Source organism: Oxyura jamaicensis, chromosome 3 (assembly GCF_011077185.1).
Source record: "Oxyura jamaicensis isolate SHBP4307 breed ruddy duck chromosome 3, BPBGC_Ojam_1.0, whole genome shotgun sequence".
Lineage (NCBI taxonomy): Eukaryota > Metazoa > Chordata > Aves > Anseriformes > Anatidae > Oxyura > Oxyura jamaicensis.
This window is the reverse complement of record NC_048895.1, coordinates 112,576,842-112,600,619: the sequence shown is the minus strand read 5'-3', so window position 1 is coordinate 112,600,619 and position 23,778 is coordinate 112,576,842. Positions and strand designations below refer to the sequence as shown.

General features: G+C 44.0%; 1 protein-coding gene across 2 annotated transcripts in view; it reads right to left on the bottom strand.

Moving 5' to 3' along the window:
• RCAN2 (regulator of calcineurin 2) overlaps positions 1 to 23,778 on the bottom strand; it is a 74,020-nt gene that overhangs the window by 750 nt on the left and 49,492 nt on the right. For both annotated transcript variants that reach the window (XM_035321957.1, XM_035321958.1), the window contains 2 exons: positions 9,062 to 9,235; positions 6,836 to 7,007 (listed from right to left, as the gene is read on the bottom strand). In XM_035321957.1, the coding sequence (XP_035177848.1) occupies positions 6,836 to 7,007; positions 9,062 to 9,235 (346 nt within the window). The remainder of the gene's footprint in view (positions 1 to 6,835; positions 7,008 to 9,061; positions 9,236 to 23,778) is intronic.

The following is a 23,778-nucleotide window of genomic DNA, read 5'->3' as shown; positions in this document are numbered from 1 at the left end:
AGAACAGAACCTGAAATATCTGGTCCGAAGTTGTATGTCAGACCTGCTGGGGTGGGGCTACTTTTTATTTCTTTCAGTCTAGAATGGCTCAAGTACCGTCTGAAGGCCCACTGGATCCTGCAGCTTGTCAGCTCCAGACTGAAACATCAGAACTTGGTCCAGTGTAGCTGTCTATAAGGGGATCTCCACAAATAAATATATATACAGATACCAGATGGACTTAGAGATTCAAGGCTCTTTACCTGGGACTCTAACGAATTCTGCCTCTATAGATAAGATTAGAGTACAGTCTGTAAATGCTCACTAGCAGGCTAAAGGCTTAAACATTAAACATTAGATTTTCAAACTGCCTACATCCCTTCTTTAAGTCCCACCCAGTGCTCCAAGGAGGAAGATGAGTACGTCTTAAATGGGGTTACCTGAATAAATACACAAAGGAAAAAGGATCAGACATGGGACTTCCAGGCCAGCGTTCAGTCGGCTGGCACTACACGTGCTGGACTGCACACAGCATGCGAGTGGTACTGGCTGTTAAATTACAAGGAATTAAGACTGGAAATGAAAAAAAAAGTCCTAACATTTCTGACTGCTCTTTCCAAAGGGACAGACTCTGACGACTAGAAACCACTCCAGGTAATGTGCTGTTATAAATTGGACTATTTGTCATCTCTCTCGTCTCCCAGCCCCACAAGCTGGCTTCAAGTTCAGACAGGGTGACAATGACCACATATATACCTGGCAGCTTGTTTTTTTCCATAAGGCTGCTCTAAAGCCACCGCATATTGCCTGCAAAATAATCTGTGATGAGGAAGGCAGGTTATTTTGCAGGCAGAACAAAGTCCCGCTATATCTAGCTGACCTGATCCTGTGGTATAGGCAGGAACTGACAGCGCTAGGTGTTGCACAATGAAAGTGAACTGGCTTTCCCTACCTGAAAGCACTCGGAGTTTGCTTGTGTTATTAGTTTGGACTTGTATTTATCCCCAGCTTTGTGGCAGAGCAATGTGTGCTAGGAAGGTGCTGCAGGTCGGCATTAGCACACTGGCATCACACGCTATTTATGCTGAAAAATTCTTGGTCCAAATAAGACTGCCTGGCTTAGGACTAGAGGATGAGAGAACACGTTGCATTTTTGCCTAAAAAATAGAAGGCAGCTACTGAATAATAGCTATAAGTCAGGCATCTTGCTGTGCGAAATATTTTACTGCTGTGATACCATTAATGTTGACATTTAACTGCTCTATTTTTGGCAACCTTTCCTCCGAATCCAAATTGAGCAAAGCATTGCAGGTCTCGCTGATAGGCTAAAATATAAAAAGAGAAATAGCTTGGTTGTGCTGCGATGAGAAATTATATGGTTTTTCTTTGCCTATTTTCCCCGCGGGCTTCGGCTAATTTCTCAGCTAGGGGCTGACGTCAATGCTGCCAGCCGGGCTGCGAAGGCTCCATTGGTCACTGTCAGCTCCCAGCGGCTCTGCAGCGCTGCACACACACAAAGCCGGGCCCTCTCCTCGTGCACCGGCGCCGCGGAGGAAATCAGATTCACTGCCCTCTTAAAAGGGAATGATCCCAGGTCAAACGCCACGTCCTTTTAGCGCTCAAACCCTTCCCACGAGGAGCCTGGCCACTGCAAAAGAACAGCGGGAATAAGCGCAGGCGCAGGGGAAAATATTTGGATGCCTCTGGCACAAGCGACTGCAACTGCAATTAATGTCACTTTGCAAATCAAAATGTGATGCACTCCTCAATTGGGGTTTTAAGGCAGACAGTTATTTCTGAGCATAAATGAGCTGCAGACTCGATTCTGTACTCACAATTATTCATGCCTGCAGAACTGCGGCTCGAGATGCAGAAAACCTTTTTATGGCTGAGCTGGGAACAGGACAAGAGTAAACAGGGGACACTTATACAGCTGCACCTTCTTCCTAAATGTGCTGTTTGCAGAAAAATACGAAGGTAATAAAGGCAAAAGTTAAAATCCAACAGATGCAGCTGGATTACTCCCTCCGAGTTATAGGGCTGTCCCAAGCTAAGGATAGACAGGTGGGTTAAGCAAGATGGTCAAGACTCACCAACTTCTGCCTGATGCTCTCATCCAGCTGTCTGTCTGATGCTGTTTATTTTGCATCCTACGCTTTCTCAGGCCATACACTGCCCCACCACTCCTGCTCCGCACACTTGCCTGGAGGAATCCTCAAAGGACTCCTGGGGAAGAGGTCTCTTTCTCCTCCTGCAGTATCTCAGCCACCTCTACCCCTTAATAAGTCGTTTAAGTATTTGTGAAGCTGAGATAATAATGGAAACTCCCGTAAATTTATCCAGAAAAATATCACTGAATTTATCAAATATGCTCTAACATCTAAACTCTGCCTTCAGGATGCGATGCAGGGAAGAATTAAGCTCTGGCCCATCTATCATATTAAGTTGCCCAAAAATCTTCCTTAAAAACCCTTGAAAATAGCAGCGATGCTCCTCTTTTTATTTGTTTGGTGTAAGTAAAAAAGAGGAATTGGAAGTTTCTCCCTTTGACAGTGAATCTACATGCTTTCGTGTCACTCAGCACGACCTTCTGTGACCACGTGAAGCAGACCCGCAGCCTCAGGTGATGCACGAAGGATGACCACAAGCACGGCCCAAAAGCAACCGATGATATTTCCGAATTTAAAGTAACAGCGTGTGATTTCCTATCCCTTTGTGTATCACTACTATGACCTTTCACTGAGGGTGCATCTCGTGTCTGATGAGGCTCTTTTGTCCAGCAAAGACAACATTCATATACTTCATTAATAATGAAGGACGGGTAATGATATTGTGCAGCTAACTCATCGCCAATTCCGACTCACGATCAGAGGTTAATGGGCTCAGAGCTGCCCACCCCATGTTAAGTATGTCATTACCAGCACAAAAACACACTCCTTTTGCAGCCCCTCCATCCAAGTGCTTTACAAGTAATATGGTGCAGACAGCGGGTGGTGCTTGGCCTGGCTGCCTGTTTATCCCAGAAGGGATGGAATAACGCATCCCATGGCATTTCTCCTGCATGGACCCGCTGTACCCAAGGTGGAGGAGTTGCTCTCTCAGTCTGTTACTGATGTTACAGAACATCCCTCTTCTGGCAGAGGGAGCTCTTTCCATGCAGCAGCTCTCGTGTACACCGCCCCTGGCAAGGGGACGGAAGGACAGCAGGAGCCACAGAACAGAGGGGAGAGGAAGGACAGAGATGGGAAATTTTATCCATCACCCATCTGCTTGCCCCTCCGCCTCCTTTTAATCCTCACTGGAAGTTACAGGAAGTATTCAGTATTTATTTTGAATCAGTGAGAAGAAACATGAGAGCTGGAAAACACCTGGGCACAGACAACCTGCAGTTCATGACGTGGATGAAATCCCCGTGTGTGGCATTTGCTGGGTAGGGTTTCCTCCCCATTTTCCTTTATCTGTGCACACAGGTGAGCAGGGCAGAAGCCATCGCCTGTAGCACTTCAGAACACACCCAGCATGATGCTTTCAGAGTGTGAAATGTATTTTACATCACCTGGAGGGTAGCTCGAGGGCATTCAGGAGGTGCACAGGGGAAGGACTGGAAAATGTGGAGAGAACCAAGCCTGGTACCAGCCTGTCTGTAAGGGCTGCTGGCCTGCAGTTTTCCTTGAACGGGGCTTGAGGCTGTGAAGGCGAGCTGCAGGGAGGAACTGAGGGTAGAGGTTGTGGAGAATTTCGGGTACCAGGTTTGAAAGAGACCAAAAAGCAGTAATGGGAAAGAAAAGAAGAAATATGCACATCGGGAGTGGGTAGAGAGAGGGGCAGGATTGCTTCCCCCTTTTGTACCACAGAGGTGCCAGGAAGGTGGTCTGTAAAGCACCACACCACTACCCGGCAGAGCAAAGCCCGCTGCCCTTTCTCTGCAGTATGCACAGACCTGCAGAGCGGATTCCCCTCTTGCAAATACTTCTCATGCAAAATTATTTCCTGTGTTCTTCAGTGGGAAGCAGCTAAGACCTTGTAAAATGTATAAAACACACGAGGGCCTAGATTAGACAACAAATTGGTGGGTGGCAAGTGCAGGAAAAAGCCAGGTCAAAGGCAGGCCAGGCATAGCCTGGGCCTGACAGGCAAACGGCCAATCTGCCACCCCAGGTCAGTGCCATCGCTCTGCATCTTCATCACTGTTCACCTACTGGAAGTTCTGGCAACAGCGGACATGTTTTTCATCAGGAAGATTAATGACCACACTTCTCTGTTTGCAATGTACTGAAGAAATGGCAGGCTAACGGTCAGAAGCAGCCAGAGGCTCCTGGCTCAGTGACCGAGCTGTTTGTTCCGCTCGTACCTCGCTCGAACCTCAATCTCCACACATGCAGAGAGTGAAAATCTACCCCAATCAACCAGGAAGTAAATAAACATGCCAAGGTCCTCCCTAAGATCCCAAGATCCTCCCTCAATGCACCCTCGCTGAACTCAGTTTAACACAGGAGGACCAACACCCAGCTTCCTTGGTGCGCAGGGAAAATAAATCCTTGCCATTAGACCTTAGAGGTGCTAGACAGTCCTTGGTGCAGCCACGAGGCTGCAAAGAAACACCTGCAAAAAATAGAGCTAGGAAAAAAACAAACAAACAAAAAAAAAAACACTGCAAACCTGTTAACTAACTTCTTGCCTGGTCGTTTTACTCTGGAGTGGATTTCCCAGGCTTGCACCAAGGGATGGGTTGAGTCTCCGGTTGGTGACTCCTGCTAGGGTGATTATGGCTGGCAACTGTGGGAGGGGGTGACCTATATTCATGGAAGAGGTAAGGATGTACAGCTCCGTGTCCAAGCAGAGTGTCTTGTCTTCCCAGCAGTGCAGGCGAGTAAAAGTCACCTTGTACGGAGGGCACATAAAAATCTGTTCACTACTTACATGCTTAACTGCGTTTCGCTGGTCCTCAGCTATTAATTTTCCCAAATCGGCGTGTTTTAAAAATTCCTCACAAATTAAAGACACAATTCTCAGGCTCTAATGTTGTGACTCATGCACACAACTGTGCCAGTGAGCAATTTTGGGGGGATAGTTAAGCTATAGTTATATTTTTTATTGTGTTGTTTGAATGAAAAAAAAATGAACTTACCTAAGGTTAACGGTGTTAGTTGATGTCTAGCAGCATGTTTTACTGCTGCCATACGGAGAAATGAGTTTTGGCGGCGTTTGTTTCTCAATGAAATTCTAAACATAGCAAATGCACAACTGAGAACTGCAACACTATTTTAAAACCGCCACTGCAGTTAACTAAAATTGATCTCTCTAACAAGTGCTAAAAATAGAAAGAAGAGAGCACACACTGCCTTTTCATACCGCTCCCTGCAGGCTCCTTAAATAAGGGTGAATATGACCTTCACGCAAAGCTGTCCCAGGGTGTGGAACAATGAGTGATATTTCACATTCCACTGCTCTAGAACAGCAATTGATTTATTACCCAGCTAGCTAGGGAATTCGTTTACATGTTTCCATTTATAACACTGCTGCATCAAAGGAAAAAAAAAAAAAAAAAAAAAGGAGTTTTTTGTTTTCCTTTTATTCAGCAGTTTAGAAGCAAAGCACCAATTCTGGAAGCAATAATCTGCTATATAGTACAAAGAGTTAGACCTGACAGCCCTTTTCTACGGGCTTTCCTGCTGAAGGGGAATAAATAAAATACAGGAATCTCCTATTCTGCCCCTGTGAGAGATCCCATCAGGAAAAGATACAAGATCCTGCAAACCTCCCAAATCAGGAAGCATCTTCCTGCACCCTGTGCATTCTGTTGGTGGGGGCAGTCACACAAATGCCCAAATGATGAGACGTCTGCCAACTGGCAGATACTCTCAAAACATGAACACAGCATCTTTAATACAGCTGGGGAGAAACCAGTCCTCATAGCCCACAAGAATTTCAACAATAAACTGTATGTTTCATGAGCTGACCCCCACAACTGTTGTTAGGTGGGATCTAAAGTGTTTGTTTCAGTATGAAGGTAATTTAACATGCCATTTTTTCCTTATAGGTTATGAATGTAAATTCGACTGATTTCTAACTTGGGCCTGGAACTGGGACATTTTCCATTTTGAACATTTTAAAAGGGATGCTTTAACAGCATTAAATAAAAACTTTCTGTAAAGATGACAAGTAAATCAAAAGTAATCCTCTCCTATGAAGAGTGTTGGTTTCATCAGATAAGCATTTTCTAAGAGAAAGCACTGCCTCAGAAATCCCAGCTAGCTTCAGTTCCCAGCATAAGCTGAAGACAGAACAAAGTCTCTCTGCATTATCCATTTATATCCATTCTTTGATAGATGCTACAACTTATCCCATGCTTTCTGCACACCGTCAGCAGGAAACAATCCCAACAGAGCAATCCTGCCAGGACTGGGGAGTGGCAGCCCTCTCTCAACAGACTTGTTAACGTGAGAGATTCTCCACTCTGTTGGTGATGCAGTGATGCTTAAACACTTGATGAAGTATTCCGCATCTTGAAACGCCGTACGGAGCAGGTGTGATTTAAAGCAAATACTCTACTCGTGGACAAGCATTTGTCCAGTCCCTACACAAACCATCAGTTGTCTCAGCTAAACAGAAGAACAAGCACAAGAATGAATTGTGTAAGCAAGCTTTGATCTGCTATTCAAGCAACACTTACAAGCTGCAGATAAGATATAATTATGTATGTACCTAAAGTAAAGCTCATTTTTAAGCAAAACTTAAATCCAAAGCCGTAATCCAGTTTACAGGCTTTACCCCAGCTTCCTCGAGTTATCCTCCATGCTGCTATTTCTCATTTGGTTTTGTCCAACATTTTTGCACACAAGGACCACAGGCTTACCTGGTCCTAGCTTAGAAACTGCATAAAGAAGGTCGTAGTTGATGACAGGTGTTGCATCATCTATTGGCTGCCACCCTACAGGTGGGGAGGCTGGAGGCGAGATGAGAAACTGTTTTGCAGGCTGTGGCGGAGCCAAATGAAGCTTGTCTCCATCTGTCTCAGAGGTCTGAATCTTTAAAGCATAACAAATACACTGTTTAGTTTAGGATGGGGAAATGGAATGATTACTCAAATCATGCACTTCTCATACCAAATGCCACCCAGGCAGGGTTTCAGCATCAGTCTCAGCAGACAAGGCCTGCAGATGAATTTCCCCTCAACCTTGCAGATGGTTCCTCTACAGTAAATACGCTGTGGGGGGCCGTTACGTGAACAAAGCTACAACGTTTGTGCCTGTTGTATATGTTCTCTGAGAATAAGAGCAAAGCTTTGGTACTCACAGTTGCACATTAAGAGACTTCAGAGGCTAAAAAGATACTGTTGTGATCTACTTGCTTACAGTCCTAAATAAGAGCAGGCATTAGACTAGAAACCACTAATTCTTGCACCATGGCAGGAATTTTGGAAACTTTTCTGAAGACTTGGTTTCTTTAGTTGATGTGATAAAGAAATCTATCATGTTCCTTAGTCATTTGCAACTAATTATACTCATTTTATTTCTATCTTACTTATCTAGTTTAATTCTTGCTCTTTTTTTTTTTTTTTTTTGGCTATTAAAGAAGTCTCAGCATAAATGAATTATGGCACAGCTACAGGCACACCTGAGCAAGTTTAAAACCAACTCAGGCCCAGAAGCAATAAACTGCATTCACATGAAAGCAAATTCAAAATAAATACCCTGCTATTTCTGGAGGACTCTGCAAAAACCTGGTTTGGGTCTCTCCACATCATGTTCCCCAGAATTTCTAGGTCTGGAAGTGCTTAATCATTCTGGCTCGGGGCCATATACACACACACCACTCCAGACACTGTGCTGCTTCCACGTTTTCATTCCCTGGACATTACTAATAAGCTCTTTTAAGATTGCACACACTGGAGAACATGGTGCAGATACCTAAATGGTTTTGCAGGAAAGCAGCTTGGATATGGAGAGCAATCATTGTCATGCAAGTTGTTCTTTTTCTTGGCTTATCTCATATTTCCTATTAATTTCTTGATTGCTCAGGTAGAGTGAAATGACTCTCCACTCTGCTTACTAGCAGGTTTTGAAACCTTTCAGAAAAGAATCTGAGCCAGATCTAGGAGTTAAGGGCCTTTAAAATGAGACTGTGGCAGATTTTCAACACCTAAATCCAGCTGTAAAATCTTCTGAACCATCTAACCCGTTAAGCATATTGGGGTTTTCACTGCTGCAGTTTCCCATCTTCCTGAGAAGGTTCTGCTTCTGCCTAGGCTCAAAGCAGCTTATGTGCTGCCCCAGATGTAGAGATTCAAAATTTAACAGCCTCTTAGATTAATTAAGATCTTCAAATGAGCCTGCCTTTAACCTAAGGCCTCTAAAGGACTGATCTGGCAGCTGAAAGCACACTCCTATTGCTTATAGGCACTGGTGAGTATCCCACAAGCCACAATGACCACGGCTATTTATTAAAATACGATTAGAAGAGGTGGTGGTCAGGGCCCTCACGCTCCCTCATCTTTCTGATTCCTGGCTGGGAGATCCAAATTCTCTCTCCCTTGATCAAGAAGAATCAAACCTTCATCTTCCACTTCCAATAGATGGATATAATCACTGATCTCCCCCAAGCTGGGGGCATTCTTCTCCCTCCTATCTTCTCCCTTTTACTTGAAGTTAATGAGTTCTTTTAGAAAATTAATGCATCTATTTAGTTAGGGAAAAAAAATGGTTGGAGAAAACCTAACTGTGGCTCAGGGCTGCAGCCAGATAATTCAGCCCTACTTCTTTTATGACCTTACATACTTTACTGCCTTTTTTTTTTCTTTTATGGCTAGAAAGTTACCCACAGAAAATACCAGATGTTGTAAATCAGTTCTAAGCTATGTAACGTGTGTGTTGAATAAGCAACCTGGGTCCCAAGTGGTCCTTTAAATTAACTGTAGTCCCGCAGGGCGAGTACAGCTCACACAACATAAGGATGTTTGAGTAATCTTTTAGCACAAATATTGGGCAAGGGAGAAATTTTTATTGCTTTTATTCAGCTTTATTGTACAATATTTCTATAAAAGCTATGCACTAACACAGAAGTAGATACGAGATTTCATTACCTGTGCGAAATACAACTTTAACTTCTTCCCTCTGAACTGTGTTTCATGCAGCTCTATCCTGGCACGAGCGGCTGATTTGGGACTGCTAAAATTTATCCGCACGCGTCTGAAGCTCTTAAACAGCTGGAATGTCACACAGTCATCGTAGGCACGGAACAAGCCTTCAAATTTCTCCTGCAAATGAAAAAGAAACAATACCGAAGATTAACTTCGTGTTCTGTCACATCCGTCTGTAAAACACGATCTGGAACTTGAGGACGACAGTTTAACCAGCAGGCTTCAGCCCTGGGGGTGGCTGTCCACGGATGAATAAAAGAATTCCGCGAAAAGAAGTTATGGAAAGCATCAGTCTGAAAAGCACTGACCTCTGGAAAAATATTTGAGGGAAGGAGTTTTCAAATTGAGAACGCACTGGCTATTAAACTTCTCATAAAAGTTGAGCAAGATGGTGATAGCCTAGCGCTTTATGAAATGAGGCTGAAAAGGGCAGAAGACTGAGAATGCCAGACAACTGATCTCATCTGTACAAAAGCAAACACTGTGCAGAATGACAACAGAGTCAGCAGACACAGCCAGGCCTGCTGGAACTGAGGGCTACATTCAAATCAGCACCGCGGGGCTGTTTTGCATTGCGTATTATGTTTTTCTGTGTGTTTTGGCATTTAGATACTTAGAGCAGATATAGACCTAGTCCTTGAGAGTCAGCGTAGCAGCAGGAAAAAGTGATTAGATAGGAGAAAACAGTGACCTGTCCTAAAGACAAATTTCAGGCTTAGAAAGGTTTTGCTATAGAACAGTACGTCCAAAAGCACGTGACACAAGTAAGGATATTTTAACATTGTGAGAGAGGTCTGAGAGGTACCAAATCTCTGGATGTGGAAATCAGCAGAAATCCAAGGTACGTTGGCACCCCTGGAGGATCAGACTCCCTCTGTTTTCTCTGTAAGCTATGGGCACACAGACCAGCGTCACATCGTCGAATGAAACTGAAGGCCTTGAATCGATGCTGATGCCTGCACGGGTCTTTTCATGCACACAAGCAAATATTCATAAATGTTAAGACAAAAGGAGCGGTTATTATGGAGTCTAACATTTGTGCTTCCTCAGACCTGAGGCTGCCATCCAGCGAGGACCACGCGAAGTCCTAGCATTTTAACATCCTAGCATTTTAACATCTGTGATCAAGTCTTAGAAGATGGGGAATCAACCAGAACAAAACGCCTTTTATTAAGAGTTCTTTATCCTGAAAAAAAAAACCTGTTTGAAATATTTCATCCACTGAAGGCTATTATGTCAGGTGGAAAATAACCTCAGGTGTGCTGTGACACATCTGCAAGTAAGCCCTTTCTTATGTATTTATGTAACTTCTGTTCCCATGGAGGAAAATAATTTCTTATCTCTTAGAGTGGCTAACTGGTAGAGGCTGCAGAAGATGAAACAGAAAACCCGATTTGTGTAATCTGATCAATACTTCGGCCCTCATCTGCTACCTTCCAGGCAGGACAAAGAGAACAAAACTTCAAAAAATGTACCCCGAAGAACCACAGGCAGCACCAGGGGCCATGAGGAGAGCTGTGTCCTACTGGCAGCACCAGAGGCTTGCTGAAGAGTTAACTGGAAAGCAGACCAGTTGCATGGCAAAGAACACAAAACCTTAATGCGCATGTTCCACGTTTCCTTTCATTCCCTGCCAGCTCTGTGGTCTTCTTCCCCATAACTGATATTCCATCCCTGGCAGCCTTTCAGAAGAACCTCCCTGTGGTCTATTAAGCTTTCATGATTTTCATTTCATTTCACCTGACCTCGCTCACCTCTTCCTCTCACCACGGGGGATACTTTGAAGGAAAAAAAAAAAAGAGAGAAGAGAGCTCAGTGGTTTGGTCGGGGGTGAAGAAAGGCACACAGTAATCCCACAAACAGCAGGAAGCTGATGGGTTTGCACAAGCAGGTCTGGTCATAGCACCCAGCATTTAAATTGTCAATATTTCACGCTTTTGTTTGATGTGTTTGTTTTTTTTAAAAAGACATTTTTTTCATGATTTAATATTCCTAAGTCTGCCCCAGCCTGCTAAAGGTCAGCCAAATGCAGCAGTCGCCGCAGCTCTGGCAGGGTTGGGATGCTGCCCCTGCAACCTGCAGCGACCCGGGCAAAAGGGCTGGGGAAGGAGACAACGGGACAGGGGAGTGATGTACGTGTAGAGCAGGGTGTAGAAACATGCAGAGCTCTGCATAATGTATGTAACAGAAAATATTGAGTACTCGGGAGGTAACTACCTACTGCAGCTGGCTGTTTAGTAGGAAGAAGATCCGTGTTTTCTCATACTGGCCAGTCTCACGCTTGCCCTCTTCTTGCACAGCACACAAAACATCCACGGAGCCCAGCCCTTGTTTAGGGTCATGATGCGGGACAGCAGGGAGGGGAACCAGCCTCCAGCTCATCCCAACACCAGGCACAGCCACTGCACCAGCCAAAGGGATCCACACCTCTCGGTTTTGCTGCATTTTCAGCTGATTATCGTAATGACCTCAGCAGAGGTCGTTAATCACCAGCTGCAGCTAATGGCCCTCAGCTGCATCTTGAGCCGGCCCAGCTCCTCCCAGCTTGATATGAATTCCCAGGAAGTGCCTCACGCCTTAATCGCTATGGCCAGCGACTTCTGAGAGCTGCTGAATGCCCTTAGCTGGATAAAAGTCCTTCAGAGCCATTCTGGGCTGGAAGAGAATGTATCGTACATGTCTTGAAGACCTTTAGCAAATTCTCTCCCTTTCAAGTCTTGTGGATAAATAATTCAGGACTCAATCATCTCAATTCAGGGCTTTTAAAGCACTTTTACGATTCAGGATTTTTAAAATGCTTTTAAGTCTCTAAACTTTCAAATACTTTTAAGTTGTGAATGAAGGAGAGAAATGACTGAGTTTAAGCAGCACTGTTGCTTATCTTAAAGTAGAAAGTGAGTCAAAATGCAGAAAGTCAAGGAGCTGTGCATTTATTTCCCGGATCCTGGCAGTCTTCATCCATCCGAAGTACATCTCTGTGGGACCCAATTAATGCTCTGACAAATTTCAGTGGCGTTCATTTGTCCAGTACTGCAGTTCTCATCTACTCTCCTGGGGGCTCTGTGCCCCCTCTTCAGCATGGGCTGCCTTCCCCACACCTCACCTGCAACCTCACCTCGGCTCCTGTATCCCATTGTTCTGCACCCCTAGCAGTTCCTGGGCTTTTTATTATTATTGTTAACAAAATTAGCACGATGTAGGAACGCTGTAAGGACAGCTGCTGATTAGCTGGGAGCTGGGGGTCGGCCTCTTCTCACAGGTAACTAGTGATAGGACTAGAGGGAATGGCCTCAAGTTGCACCAGAGGAGGTTCAGGTTGGAAATGAGGAGACATTTCTGCTCAGAAAGAGCAGTCGGGCACTGGGACGAGCTGCCCAGGGAGGTGGTGGAGTCCCCGTCCCTGGGGGTGTTCAAGGAGAGGTTGGACGTGGTGCTTGGGGACATGGTTCAGTGGGTGACATTGGTGGCAGGGGGGTGGTTGGAGCAGGTGATCTTGGAGGGCTTTTCCAACCTGAATGATTCTGTGATTTATGACAGCCGATGTGAGGACGAGCAGAGCACCATCCAAGGAAGAAGGGGAAGTGCAGTGACACCCAAGCTCCAAGTCCCAGAGTACAAGAGCAAAGGTGTGCACCCGTGGACTCAATCCTATTGCTGCCGCTAAACAGGAGCCTGCCTGGGGAGCCAGAGCCTGCAAGGCACACAACAGAAGAGATCGGTGAAATGCAGCCATGAGGAGGCAAACAAAGCACCGGCTGCATCTGGAAAAGTATTTCCAGTAAAGCAAGGGAAGCATTAACAAGTTTATATAAAGCCCCATTACACCTCATTAAGGTTACAGGCTTTGCTGCCTGCATCCCACAAAGATTAAGCCAAATGGGAATAGGTTCCCATAAAGGCTACCAAGATAAAAGGAATGAACAACTTACCGAGTAAGAAATTAAAATGCTTAGTTTATTTAGCAAAGCCAAGCCAAGCCATGGAGAGGAGACATGACTGCCATCCGTAATTTACCAGAATGGTGCAGAGTAAAGAAAAAGCCATTTAAACTGGAGGGCTGCGTTGGCATAAAACAAGCGGAAACAATTGGCATGAACAGGTTTAGTCTAGAAGTTCGAAAAAGGTTTCAAACACGGGAGTAATGACTCAGAAACAGCCTTCCCATTACAGCAGCAGCGGCGAAAGGCTTTTTGAAGATGGCATTTGGTCAGTTCATGCAGGGGACCACGACGAAGTAACCACACGAGCACTGCAAACCACGGCTGCCTGAATTAGCAAGTGAATGGGGCTCTGCCGCAGCAAGTTCCTTCCAGTGCTGTGTCCCTGTGATTTATTTCCAAACACTTCGTCCATGAATAGCTCCGCTGGTATTGTGCTCGCTCAGGACAAAAGCCAAAGCCTAATTCAAATCAATGGAAGTCTTTCCGCAGCCATCACTGAGCGCTGGATTCGAGCCCTAGAGCTCCTACACAAATTGCTTTTTATTCTTCAGTGTGTTTACGCGCATTATCACCCTTGTTACACATTTGATTTAGGAGATGGTTGTGATTTAAAACTTCGGTCTAATCCTTTTTCCTGGAGTTTTGTAGGCAAACAAAGCAAACGTTTTTTCAATTTCCATTTTTTTTTCTGTTCATTTATATAAAAGAGAACCCAAGTAACTAATTGCTTGCAACAACCAAGACATCGTTTATAATTATGAAATAGTTGTGTTTTTTTTTTCCTGAAATGAGCTCTGCATTTGATATAAACTTTCCTAGAATAAAAACTCCTATCTCAGAGTCCAGTGTCTCCTGCTTCAGCATAGCCGGACTGGTTGTAATACCACAGAGCTCCCACGGAGCACCAGATGAAAATTGGCAGAACATATGGAGGCTGTGCACGTAGGAGTCAAGTATTGATTGAAAATTGAGAAGAAAAAAAATGAAATTGAAAAATCAATTGAAAATTCCCAGTTTACAACAATGAGGATGGGCTGGCAGCTTAATCCTAGAGGGACAGAGTCACTGAAGTGGCACACTTGTGTGTGTACACATGTATCTATATATACACGAGATGCTAGGAAGTACCATCGGGAAGTAGTTTCAAGATTGCAATGTGTCAGTGCCACTTAAAGGGTACCGTAAGGAGCTAGTCTGGCTGTGTGTGGCTCTTGTCATCCGGGATCATGAAAGGTAGAGGCAGGTTGGAAGAGCAACAGAAGGGGACTGCAAGCATGGCCAGAAAAGTGGTGAGCCCATTGCTGGAGGTGAAGGTGGGTGATCTCCACCTGGGACACAAAGCAGAGTGTCTCCAGCTACATCTAAATGTTGAGAAGTTAGGAAATACTCTGAATTATCTGCATTAAAATAAGCAACAGCATTGGTACGAAACAGACATCCTATTAAAAGATTCAGGCTCAAATTCAAGAGGCTGTTTTGCATTTAGTCCAGTCAAATTTGGAAATGCCATTGGCCCAGAAGTACTAAAACGGCTAATCACTCTCATGGAAAGGATAGGAAGAAAAGATTACGGGACAGCAATACGCATTTCTCTACTTCCACAAGTCCATCAAAAAGGGGCTCATTTCTAAAAATGTGTCTAAACAGAACTTCAAAGAATTCAGGCCACCTCAGGAGATTTTAACAATTATTTCACGAGCCACAGGCAGTTGAAGGTAACCCCAGTGAAGTGTGTGAATGTGTTATGTGGAAGTAGCCAGTGGAATCAGCAGCCTAACCAAAACTATCACATTTTCTAGTTCTAAAAAAGTCAAACTTGTCAGGCAGCTTGGGAAGTGTGTATGAGAAAGCACTACTGATTGCCAGTTAAATTGCAGGAGTGATGGAAAGGGCGGAAATAGTTTAAACCAGTTATGATGATGATCAATAAAGAGCTCCCACGGTCTCATCCTCATGCCTGTAAGAAATGGCAGGCAGCTAAAATATTAATTAATCACTCAGTGATCACCTTAAGGCACAGGTTCTCCCCATCCTATCTTTTAATTGTGAAATGTGCCCTTCCAGCTGTCATTCACCGGGGTATGTTTTAGAAGTTTCTACACGTGAGAAATTTTGAAAAGGAGGAAAAAAAAACAGGGCAGACTGGGTATTTTGCCAGGGAACCAAAATTACAAAGTCCTCTGCAACGACTGCCTGGTCACCCAGGTTTTGTTGTATTTCTCACCTTGGCAAAGTGCAAAGTTCTGCACAGCTCTTCCTAAACAGAAAACCACATTTAGATCAGAGCATTCAGACAGGAGTAAAAAGAGTTTGTTTTTTTTTGTGCCTTTTTTTTTTTTCCTCATTTATTTGTTTTCATTTATTTTAAACACAAATCTTTCCAAATTGCACAATTGTCTCAGTACATCAACAAACCGACACGAGTTTCCTACCCCAGTTCGTGCAGCTTGTTTGGTTGTTGGTAAGGGGTGGAGGTCAGGTAAATTGTGAGCCAAAGATGAAATAAAACAGTACAAGGTTAAAAATATAAAAAACATAACAAATAATAATAAAAAGGCAAACATTAAATTTTGCTCTCTCTGCTTAAATTTTGCTTTCTCTGCTTAAAACAAAACTGATTTGCTTGGACTATTGCTGTCCTGGCAATGTTAAAGGGGTTCTTCATATCCTTAAGTCCTACTATGCGATTAGAAAGATGCACATTTTGTGTTGCAGACCTGATAATGAGTGACCTGATTACTCTGCTCTTTGCAGGGAACCGACGCTAGCTAGCACACACGTAGCCACAAAGCATGCCTAAGTCTGTGGCTCAGGCATCCTGCCGTGTTAGACTTAGGTCAGTGAAGCTTTGGCTGCATCTACATAGGTCCTGTAGATGCTGAAGGTTGCATCTCCAGGGTTTTGCCCTCCTTACATGCCAGATATTAACACCAAAAATAGTGGATAAAAGGTTTACTGCTTGCAGATTCGGCGTCTTGCTCCAGAAACAGATTTTGAGCAAAGGTAACAGCCGTTACATAATGTGCTGTAGGCATTTGTAATTCATCATCTCACAAAAGATGGCCGTGAAAGAAAAAAAAAAAAGAAAGAGAATCATAGAATCGGTAAGGTTGGAAAAGGAAACGTCAAGCTGGAAGAAGCCTGATAGCTCCACCTCATGCTGGGATGGAGGCTGTAAGAGTATCCCTCACCACCAGTCCTCCTGCATAAGGGCAGTCCAGCAAGGAGTGATAGCACTGCAGTGGCACCGCCAGCCTCCTGGTGAACAAAACAAGGCAGACTTGCCTCTTGAAAACCAAGCGAACTAAACAAATGCATGTCCTGCTTCCAATTCATCAGCACAACAAAAGGCACGGAGATAATATCTGCCCTAAAGCTTAATGGAAGCAGCATTCACGTTTCAGAAGCGGCTGACAAATGTCAGGGGCACAGAATTTTGCTGCGTTGCCTTTTCTGTTTTTAACCAGCTCACATCCCTGTTTACCTCAAAGTGACGCACATTCCTCCTGCTCAGCTCCACTGATCTGGAAACCAAAGGCGCCTTCAAGATGAAATAAACCGTTCCTGTGGTAATGCCAGGGGGGTGATTTAATATACTTTGGAGACTTCTCAATTCAATTTCACACCCAACGATTGAGCTTGAAGAAAAATCCACACTTTACATTTCTTTTTTTTTATTTTTTTCATAGGAGCTCTGCTATTTTCCTCTATTGCCCGCGACAGCTTTTTTGAACGCTCCACATTGGAAGCACTCCAGTTCCAGATGCCACATCCCCAAAACACGGGAAGGAGGCTTCCCAGCCGGCTGGCCGAATGCATGTTGTAGGAATAGATCCGTTAGTTCTGCCCCGTCTAGGGAGTGCTCTGCAGAGACATCAGGCTGGTCTCTGGGAAGCTCCTTTTCATTGCCATGCAGGACACTATTTTGTGCATCATTCCTCAATCCTTTTTTTTTATTTTTTCCCAACAATATTTGGTGGTGAAAAAAGAAATGGAAGAGCAAGTTTGTGGAGCACTTAAAATAATTCCTGTATTTCCAAATGGCAGTGTTGCATTTCGGCTTGAGAATGATGAAAATAATGCTAATAATGAATGCATGAAGAAAAGGGCCTTGCAAGCTGCCCTGAAGTAAGCATATGGTGTTTTTTTAAAATTATTATTTATTATTTTTTAATAATTAAAACAATAAACGGGTGGATAATGTATGTAGTGTACTCCAAGGAGCTCTTCTCCCTTCAGTTTAATTGAGGAATGTCCATAGCACAACACCAGGTACCAGTTCTGTCTTATGGCTGGAGACATCTACGCCCAACATCTAATTGGTAGCACAAATTGCTGTGGATATTCCTAGGCTGCATCAATAACTCTTAAAGTTCCTATTGCCTTAATTTAGCAAACAAAGGTGTGGAAGAAAAACAACCTTAATTAGTTTTTACCGATAGCTGCTATGTCTCTACCAACAAGGGCATTCCAGTCGGAGCAGATCTGCACAGGGGGTGCTGAGGACTTTCTGATCAGGTGCCACGGACTGGACCCCGTTAGCAGCTGGAGCTCACCAGGCACGCTCCTGGAGTAATTTCATCTGAAAGGAATCCAGTTCATGGACTGATCTGTGACATGAACGAAAGCCCAGTTAATGGAGATCAACAGGAGAGTTGCCTCGTGAGAACACCCAGCTCAGACTAAAAAATGTGCTGGTGTAGACTCAAGCTGGTATCTCTCCCAGTGATGGCTAGCTGGCATTCCTGAAAAAGCCTGAAATAAATAAAATGTAATGGACAATAGCAAATAAGGGGCTGCTAGTCAAACCTGTGCAGGAAACCAGGGCTGTAAGGTTATTCATTATGAGAAACAGCATGAAAAATCTTCATACCACTGTATAAATTTAGGGACTGTGAAAAAACAGAATCTGAAATATTCATGCTCTTATGCTATTTTTCATTGATGACCGAAAACTTGAAGTTTTATCCCGTTGGCCCTTTGAGGTGGACCACTCTTGGTTTCTGTGTGGTGAAAGTGAGGTGAGGACATACGTGTGCTTAGAGTGCCCACGTAGGGGAACTGTGGGGAGAGAAGCACCATTTTCCATTTCCATTCAGGAGAAATCTACTTAATTAGATGATCCTGAAAGTCAGATGATCTGGAAAGCTCGGTCTCTTGTTGCCAAGCCTGTTGGAGTGCCAGGGGACACCTCTGCTGGTGCCAGTGACACAGAAGCAGAACCTCACTGGCCCGAATGCTGAATATGAGAATGAAATATAAGAAAGAAAACACTAAAAGAGCTGAAGAAAACTTAGTTTTATTTATATGCTTGGAGATGTAATGTTGTAAAGCATCCGTAAAATGCGTATTATTCATTCCCTGTCTTTTTCAGCCCAGTTAAATAGAAAAATAAACAAGAAAAAGCCATGGGACGGTTTAAACAAATAAAATGCTTGTCTTGCCCATTCCTGATTCACTGGGTTGCCCACAGTGATCCACATAGCTGTTTCTCATCACAGTCGCGGGGAATGCTTTTCCCCTTCCTGTCTCGATGCGAAATGCAACCGAATGCAAACTGCACTAACATAATTCAAAATAGAGTTCCAGCAAGGTTTGATTGAGAAAGGACAGCAATAACTTTGAAGGTGACCCTCTATTAGAAAAAACAACAACAACAACAAAACAGCAGGAGAGGGGAAGAGAATCTCTTGCTCTTTCATGAATGTTATTTAAGGGGAAAAAGGTAGACGGGAAAATGATTGACCCAGCAATATTCATTCTCAGAAGAAAATCGAAGAAAATCTGTGCTGAATGTTAACTTCAAACACAAATTAAAACAATTGACCAGAGACAAAAGTGTAGAAGCCAGTGTACAGCCATGCCTTAGTCTTTTCACCCCTGTACTACAGCATAAAAGAACGAAGCTCTTACCTCCTCTCTTGCCTCTCTCCCTGCTGTTGCAGCCCGTAACAGAGGGCAAAATATGCACAAGTGTGACCACTGTCTGACGCTCTCATGGTGCTGTTTTACTGCTCCTTATTCTTGCCAGTCAGTCTGGCCCATCTGCCCTTCCGTCTTACACTTCGTTTGTAAATTACTCCCGCAGGTCTGCTTTCTATATACATGTGAACAGCTCCTAGAAGCTGCAGCCTCTATGTCTGGAGTCTCGCTGCACGATAAAAACACAGCAAGAGCAGCAATATGCTACCTCTGGGTGAGCAACTAAACGGAGTCTGCAGCAAACCCACATAAATCACATGTAAACAGCGCTTCAAGCACGACGCTACGTGAAGAAGTTCAATAACGGTGCCTTTCAGCAGAACTATGTGGTAAAAAAGAAAACCAAGAAAAAATCAGCTTGGGTCAGAGAAGAACAAAGGTGCACAGAGATGAAGCCTTCTGCTTGCAAGTACAGCAAGGAGAGGGACATGGGAATGCCTCTCAGGATCCGTTTCAGACATCCCGGCTCATTCAGCTCGCTGTAGGAGATAGAAGGAACTCAAACTGGTCACACAGCAGCCACTGTAACTGAACGGATGTCACGTGCAAATCCAACAGATTCCACCTGATGGGCTAGATAAGGGTTTGAGGGTTCGAGGATGCATGAGGGATGCTTACACCACATCACAGCACACCCTTCTGCATTTTGTGCTTGGTTAACGCACCGTACCTCTGCGGGACATGCTCATTGCTTAGTTGGGCTCAGCCCAAGCTTGGCTCAGGCTCCACTAACAGTCCTGGTTATCACCTAGATCAACAAAGGGCTTGTGTGTGAAGTTCTACAAGGTTCAAGACAGGAAATGCTCAAAAGGACCAAAAGACCGGATACAGCTACAACCTTCTTTTTTCTGAACCTCTGCGTCTGGTCCAGTAACCACTCAAGAGAGTCCTTCAGGTTTCCTAAAAGAAATATGGATTCCTTGGCCTAGTTCTCCCTTAACTTTATAATCGTTGAGTTTAAAAAAAAAAAAGGTTTCTAGAACACTTTTGATGTTCAATCCTCACTTGTTGTAGGGCATAGCGGAAGAAACCCAACGCAATTCTTGGGAGAAAATGATATTAATGTTTCCAGAGTGGTCCTATGGAAGGTGTACACGGAGAAGTAAGCCATTAGATGAATCACTCGCTGTTCCCCAGCCGGGCTTGTTGGGGGTCACACCTAATGTGGTCACACGTAGGTGGCAATTCCCCGTTCAGGACTGGAACATGATGTGCCTCGGGAAAGGAACACGAGTCCATACGTACCGCAGCACCAGCTCAGCTCTGACTTACACCCCCGGCTCTCCAAAATTAAAATACGAGCATTTCCAAAACTTGTTTTATCTACATCGAAATCACGCTTTGCTTGAAAATTGTTGTCTTGTAATCTGAAAACCAACTTGGTTCCTACGAATCAAAATGCAAACTTTCTGCACTACTCCAAATCGAGCAAACAGAAAGTATACGTTGGGGTTATTTTGGGTTGGTTTTCGGTTGGTTTGAGGGTTGTTGCTTTTGCTTTTTTTGTTGTTGTTTTCATTCTTTTTCCTTTAGTAACCATGAAATCTCTTTTAATTTGAGAGATCCAGCAAAAATATGTTGAGTTGCTGCAATCTCTTAAGCAAAATCATTTCCAGAAAAGGCTTTTATGATTCATGAAAGTTTCCCTCTGTAGCTTGCCAGTGTGTCTTCATTACCAATTCTTTATGTACATTTCATTTGCAACCTGCTTAACTCTTTGTAGTCCTTCCTTTGCTAATTCGTTAGTATGTGTCGTGGTTTAACCTCATTAGCAGCTGAGCACCACGCAACCACTGGCTTGCCCTCCCTCCCAGCCCCACAGCTGGACGTGGGGAGAGAATCGGAAGGGCAAAAGTTAGAAAATATGGAGGTTTTGATAAAGGCAGATTAATAAGAAAAAAGAAAAACAAGTGATACACAAGTGCTGCCATATGATGCCACGTGGTATGGGACATCCCTCTGGGCAGCCTAGGTGAGCTGTCCTGATTGTGTCCCCTCCTAGCTCCTTGTGGCAGGGCAGCATGAGGAGCAGAAGGGTCTTCGACTCGACTGGTGCTGAGCAATGCTTACACTGAAACACCGCGGCGTTATCAGCGCTATTCCGCTCACAAATCCAAAACACAGCACCATGGTTGGACGTGGTGCTTAGGGACATGGTTTAGCGGGTGACTTTGGTAGTAGGGGGATGGTTGGACCAGATGATCTTGGAGGGTTTTTCCAACCAGAATGATTCTGTGATACGAGCTATTATAAAGAAAATTAAACTGGAACATTTTCTTATTAGAGTCATTTATCATTTAGGCTGGAAGAGTCATAATATCAAGTCCAACAATGACATAACACTACCAAGACCACTGTTAAGACACGTCCCTCAGTGCCACTTCCACATGTCTCTTAAATGTCTCCAGGGGGACTCCCCCACCTCCCTGGGCAGCCTGTCCCAGTGCCTGCCTACCCTCTCCATGAAGCAATTCTTCCTGACGTCTAACCTAAACCTCCCCTGGTGCAACTTGAGGCCATTTCCTGGCATCCTGGTTTGGTTATGTTAATGCATTTAGATGAAGGAGAAGATAAAATGAATTCCTTTTTATTATTACATAGGATACAGCCTTTCCTCACAACAGGAATCACGATGTAAAAAATGGAAAGACACCAGCCAGTGTATGCACAGACAGACACAAGAGAGAAGGATAACCACAGGCAGCAATCTGCTCCTCTTCATTTCAAATGGCAGAACTACCATGATTACATTAATGCATGGCCCTGAAAGAGACCACCATAAAGGACTGCGAGTGTAGCATCCTCCCACACTCACCCGCTTTGTGCCCACCGAGGAGCCTCTGATTAGCTATAATCTGCTGGCTACAGCTGAGCTTAATGCTGTTATCATTTCGGAGAGTTTAACTGTGAATTTGATTTTGCAGATCATGGAAGAAAATGGATGGAAAGCATCTGCATAAAGAGAGATTATACACTCTTCCCTCTAAGCTGCTTTATATTGTCACTAGCATCCATTTCGGCATTGTCCTATAAAAACCTGACAATGCTTTCCAGTTTGAATAAACTTCAGTGAAAAAAAAAAAAAAAAAAAAAAAAAAAAAAAACATGCTTTGCACTTTGAGAGGCTGTTTTATCTCCAGAGACAGGTCACAGCCTTCAGAGGACACCGATATCTCAAGCTGCATTGATGCCCATTCAGAGAAATGCCGTGTAGAGGTCTACACATTGCTGATCAAAAAAAAAATATGATGGCGTATTTTCATTTCCAATATAGTGCCTAATTAGTCTCCAGGACTTTAGAGTGTTATCAAACCTAACGAAATCAAAGAGTGTATTGCAGAAAATTGGGCTTGTGCAGGCTGGAAGGGAGAAGGCTTTGGGTGTAGCTGTACGCAGCTTCCCAGCATCTAGAGGGGAGATGCTGGGTCCGGGCTACTTACAAGTTATGCAGAGGGAGCAGGAGAGGCAATGGTTTCTATCTGCCTCAATAGCCGCTAGCACTGACCGCTACCAGACAGGATACGGACGAGGGAATTTCAGTCTTGCGGTGATATAATTGTTTTAGTAGGCAGATGGAAGAAACCCCAGGGTGAAAAAGCAAATATTCCTGACCAAACTGCTCCCATGTCATTTTGCAACCAACTGGATCATTTCCAGTTGGCACGGATTCTGTTTAGAAAAAAGAACTGGAAAGTAGACTAATCCTATCTTACAGCTAAAAACAGCACTGCTCTTCATCAAAATCATTTTCATTTCCTGATGTGAAAAATGTACCAGTAGCAGCACGATATTAAAAAGATACTGGGCTGGCATTATGAAACCAAAGCTGCTCTTCATAGGGGCTTGTGTGCAGAGCTCTGGAGAAGTCAGCAGGGAGGCAGCGAGCCCAGTGTCTGGCGGCCAGAGGGGTAACCAAATGTGCATTCTATTTTTATGAACTTTTTTTTTAAAAAAAAAAAACAAGTAGGACATACAAAAATAGCTAGTATCCTGCAGAGTCCAGTTTCTTGCTATGTGACAGTTTCACGCTGTCTCTGTGTCCTAAAGGAAGTTACTTGCCTTACAAATGCCATTATGCAAGTCCATAGTGTGTCTCTCAAGGAGTCTGACTCTGAAGAAGGATCCTAAAGCACTGAAGTTTGGTGCAATTAGATTTTAAATGACACAAAAATACACAGGACCAGCAATTTCTGAAGGTCTCAGCCTGACAGACGGACAGTACCCACACCCAGCCGAAAGTCACCACACCGCAGGGGCTGTGCTCACTGGGGCTCACAACCAGAATTTTCCATTTTTCAGTTCCCACATTGGCTTGTACTGTTTCCTTAATCAGTATGGGCTACTACTATTTAATTATGAAGGACAACTTATCAACTAAAATTATCGACTAAGAGTGAACACATCCATTCTTTGAATCCCTCAGCGCAGCCCTCAGACCGAGTACAGGGTGCACAGATCAGGAACACAATAGACCTACACTTGCTACAGATAAACCTCAAATTTGATGGAAAACATTTAGGGGCAGATGATTCAAAAGAGGTTGAAAGCAATAGTAGCTTCCTACAGATAAGTGGTCTCAAAATAGAGTCGTTGAAGATAATCTGCAGCTGTTATCAGCTACTTACTTCATTTTACACAGCCGTGGCACATTCCCATTTACTACAGTTTTACCATATCTATACCAATTACTTTCTCTGCAAAGTAAATTCTCCCTATGGAAGGCATTTGAAACATCCC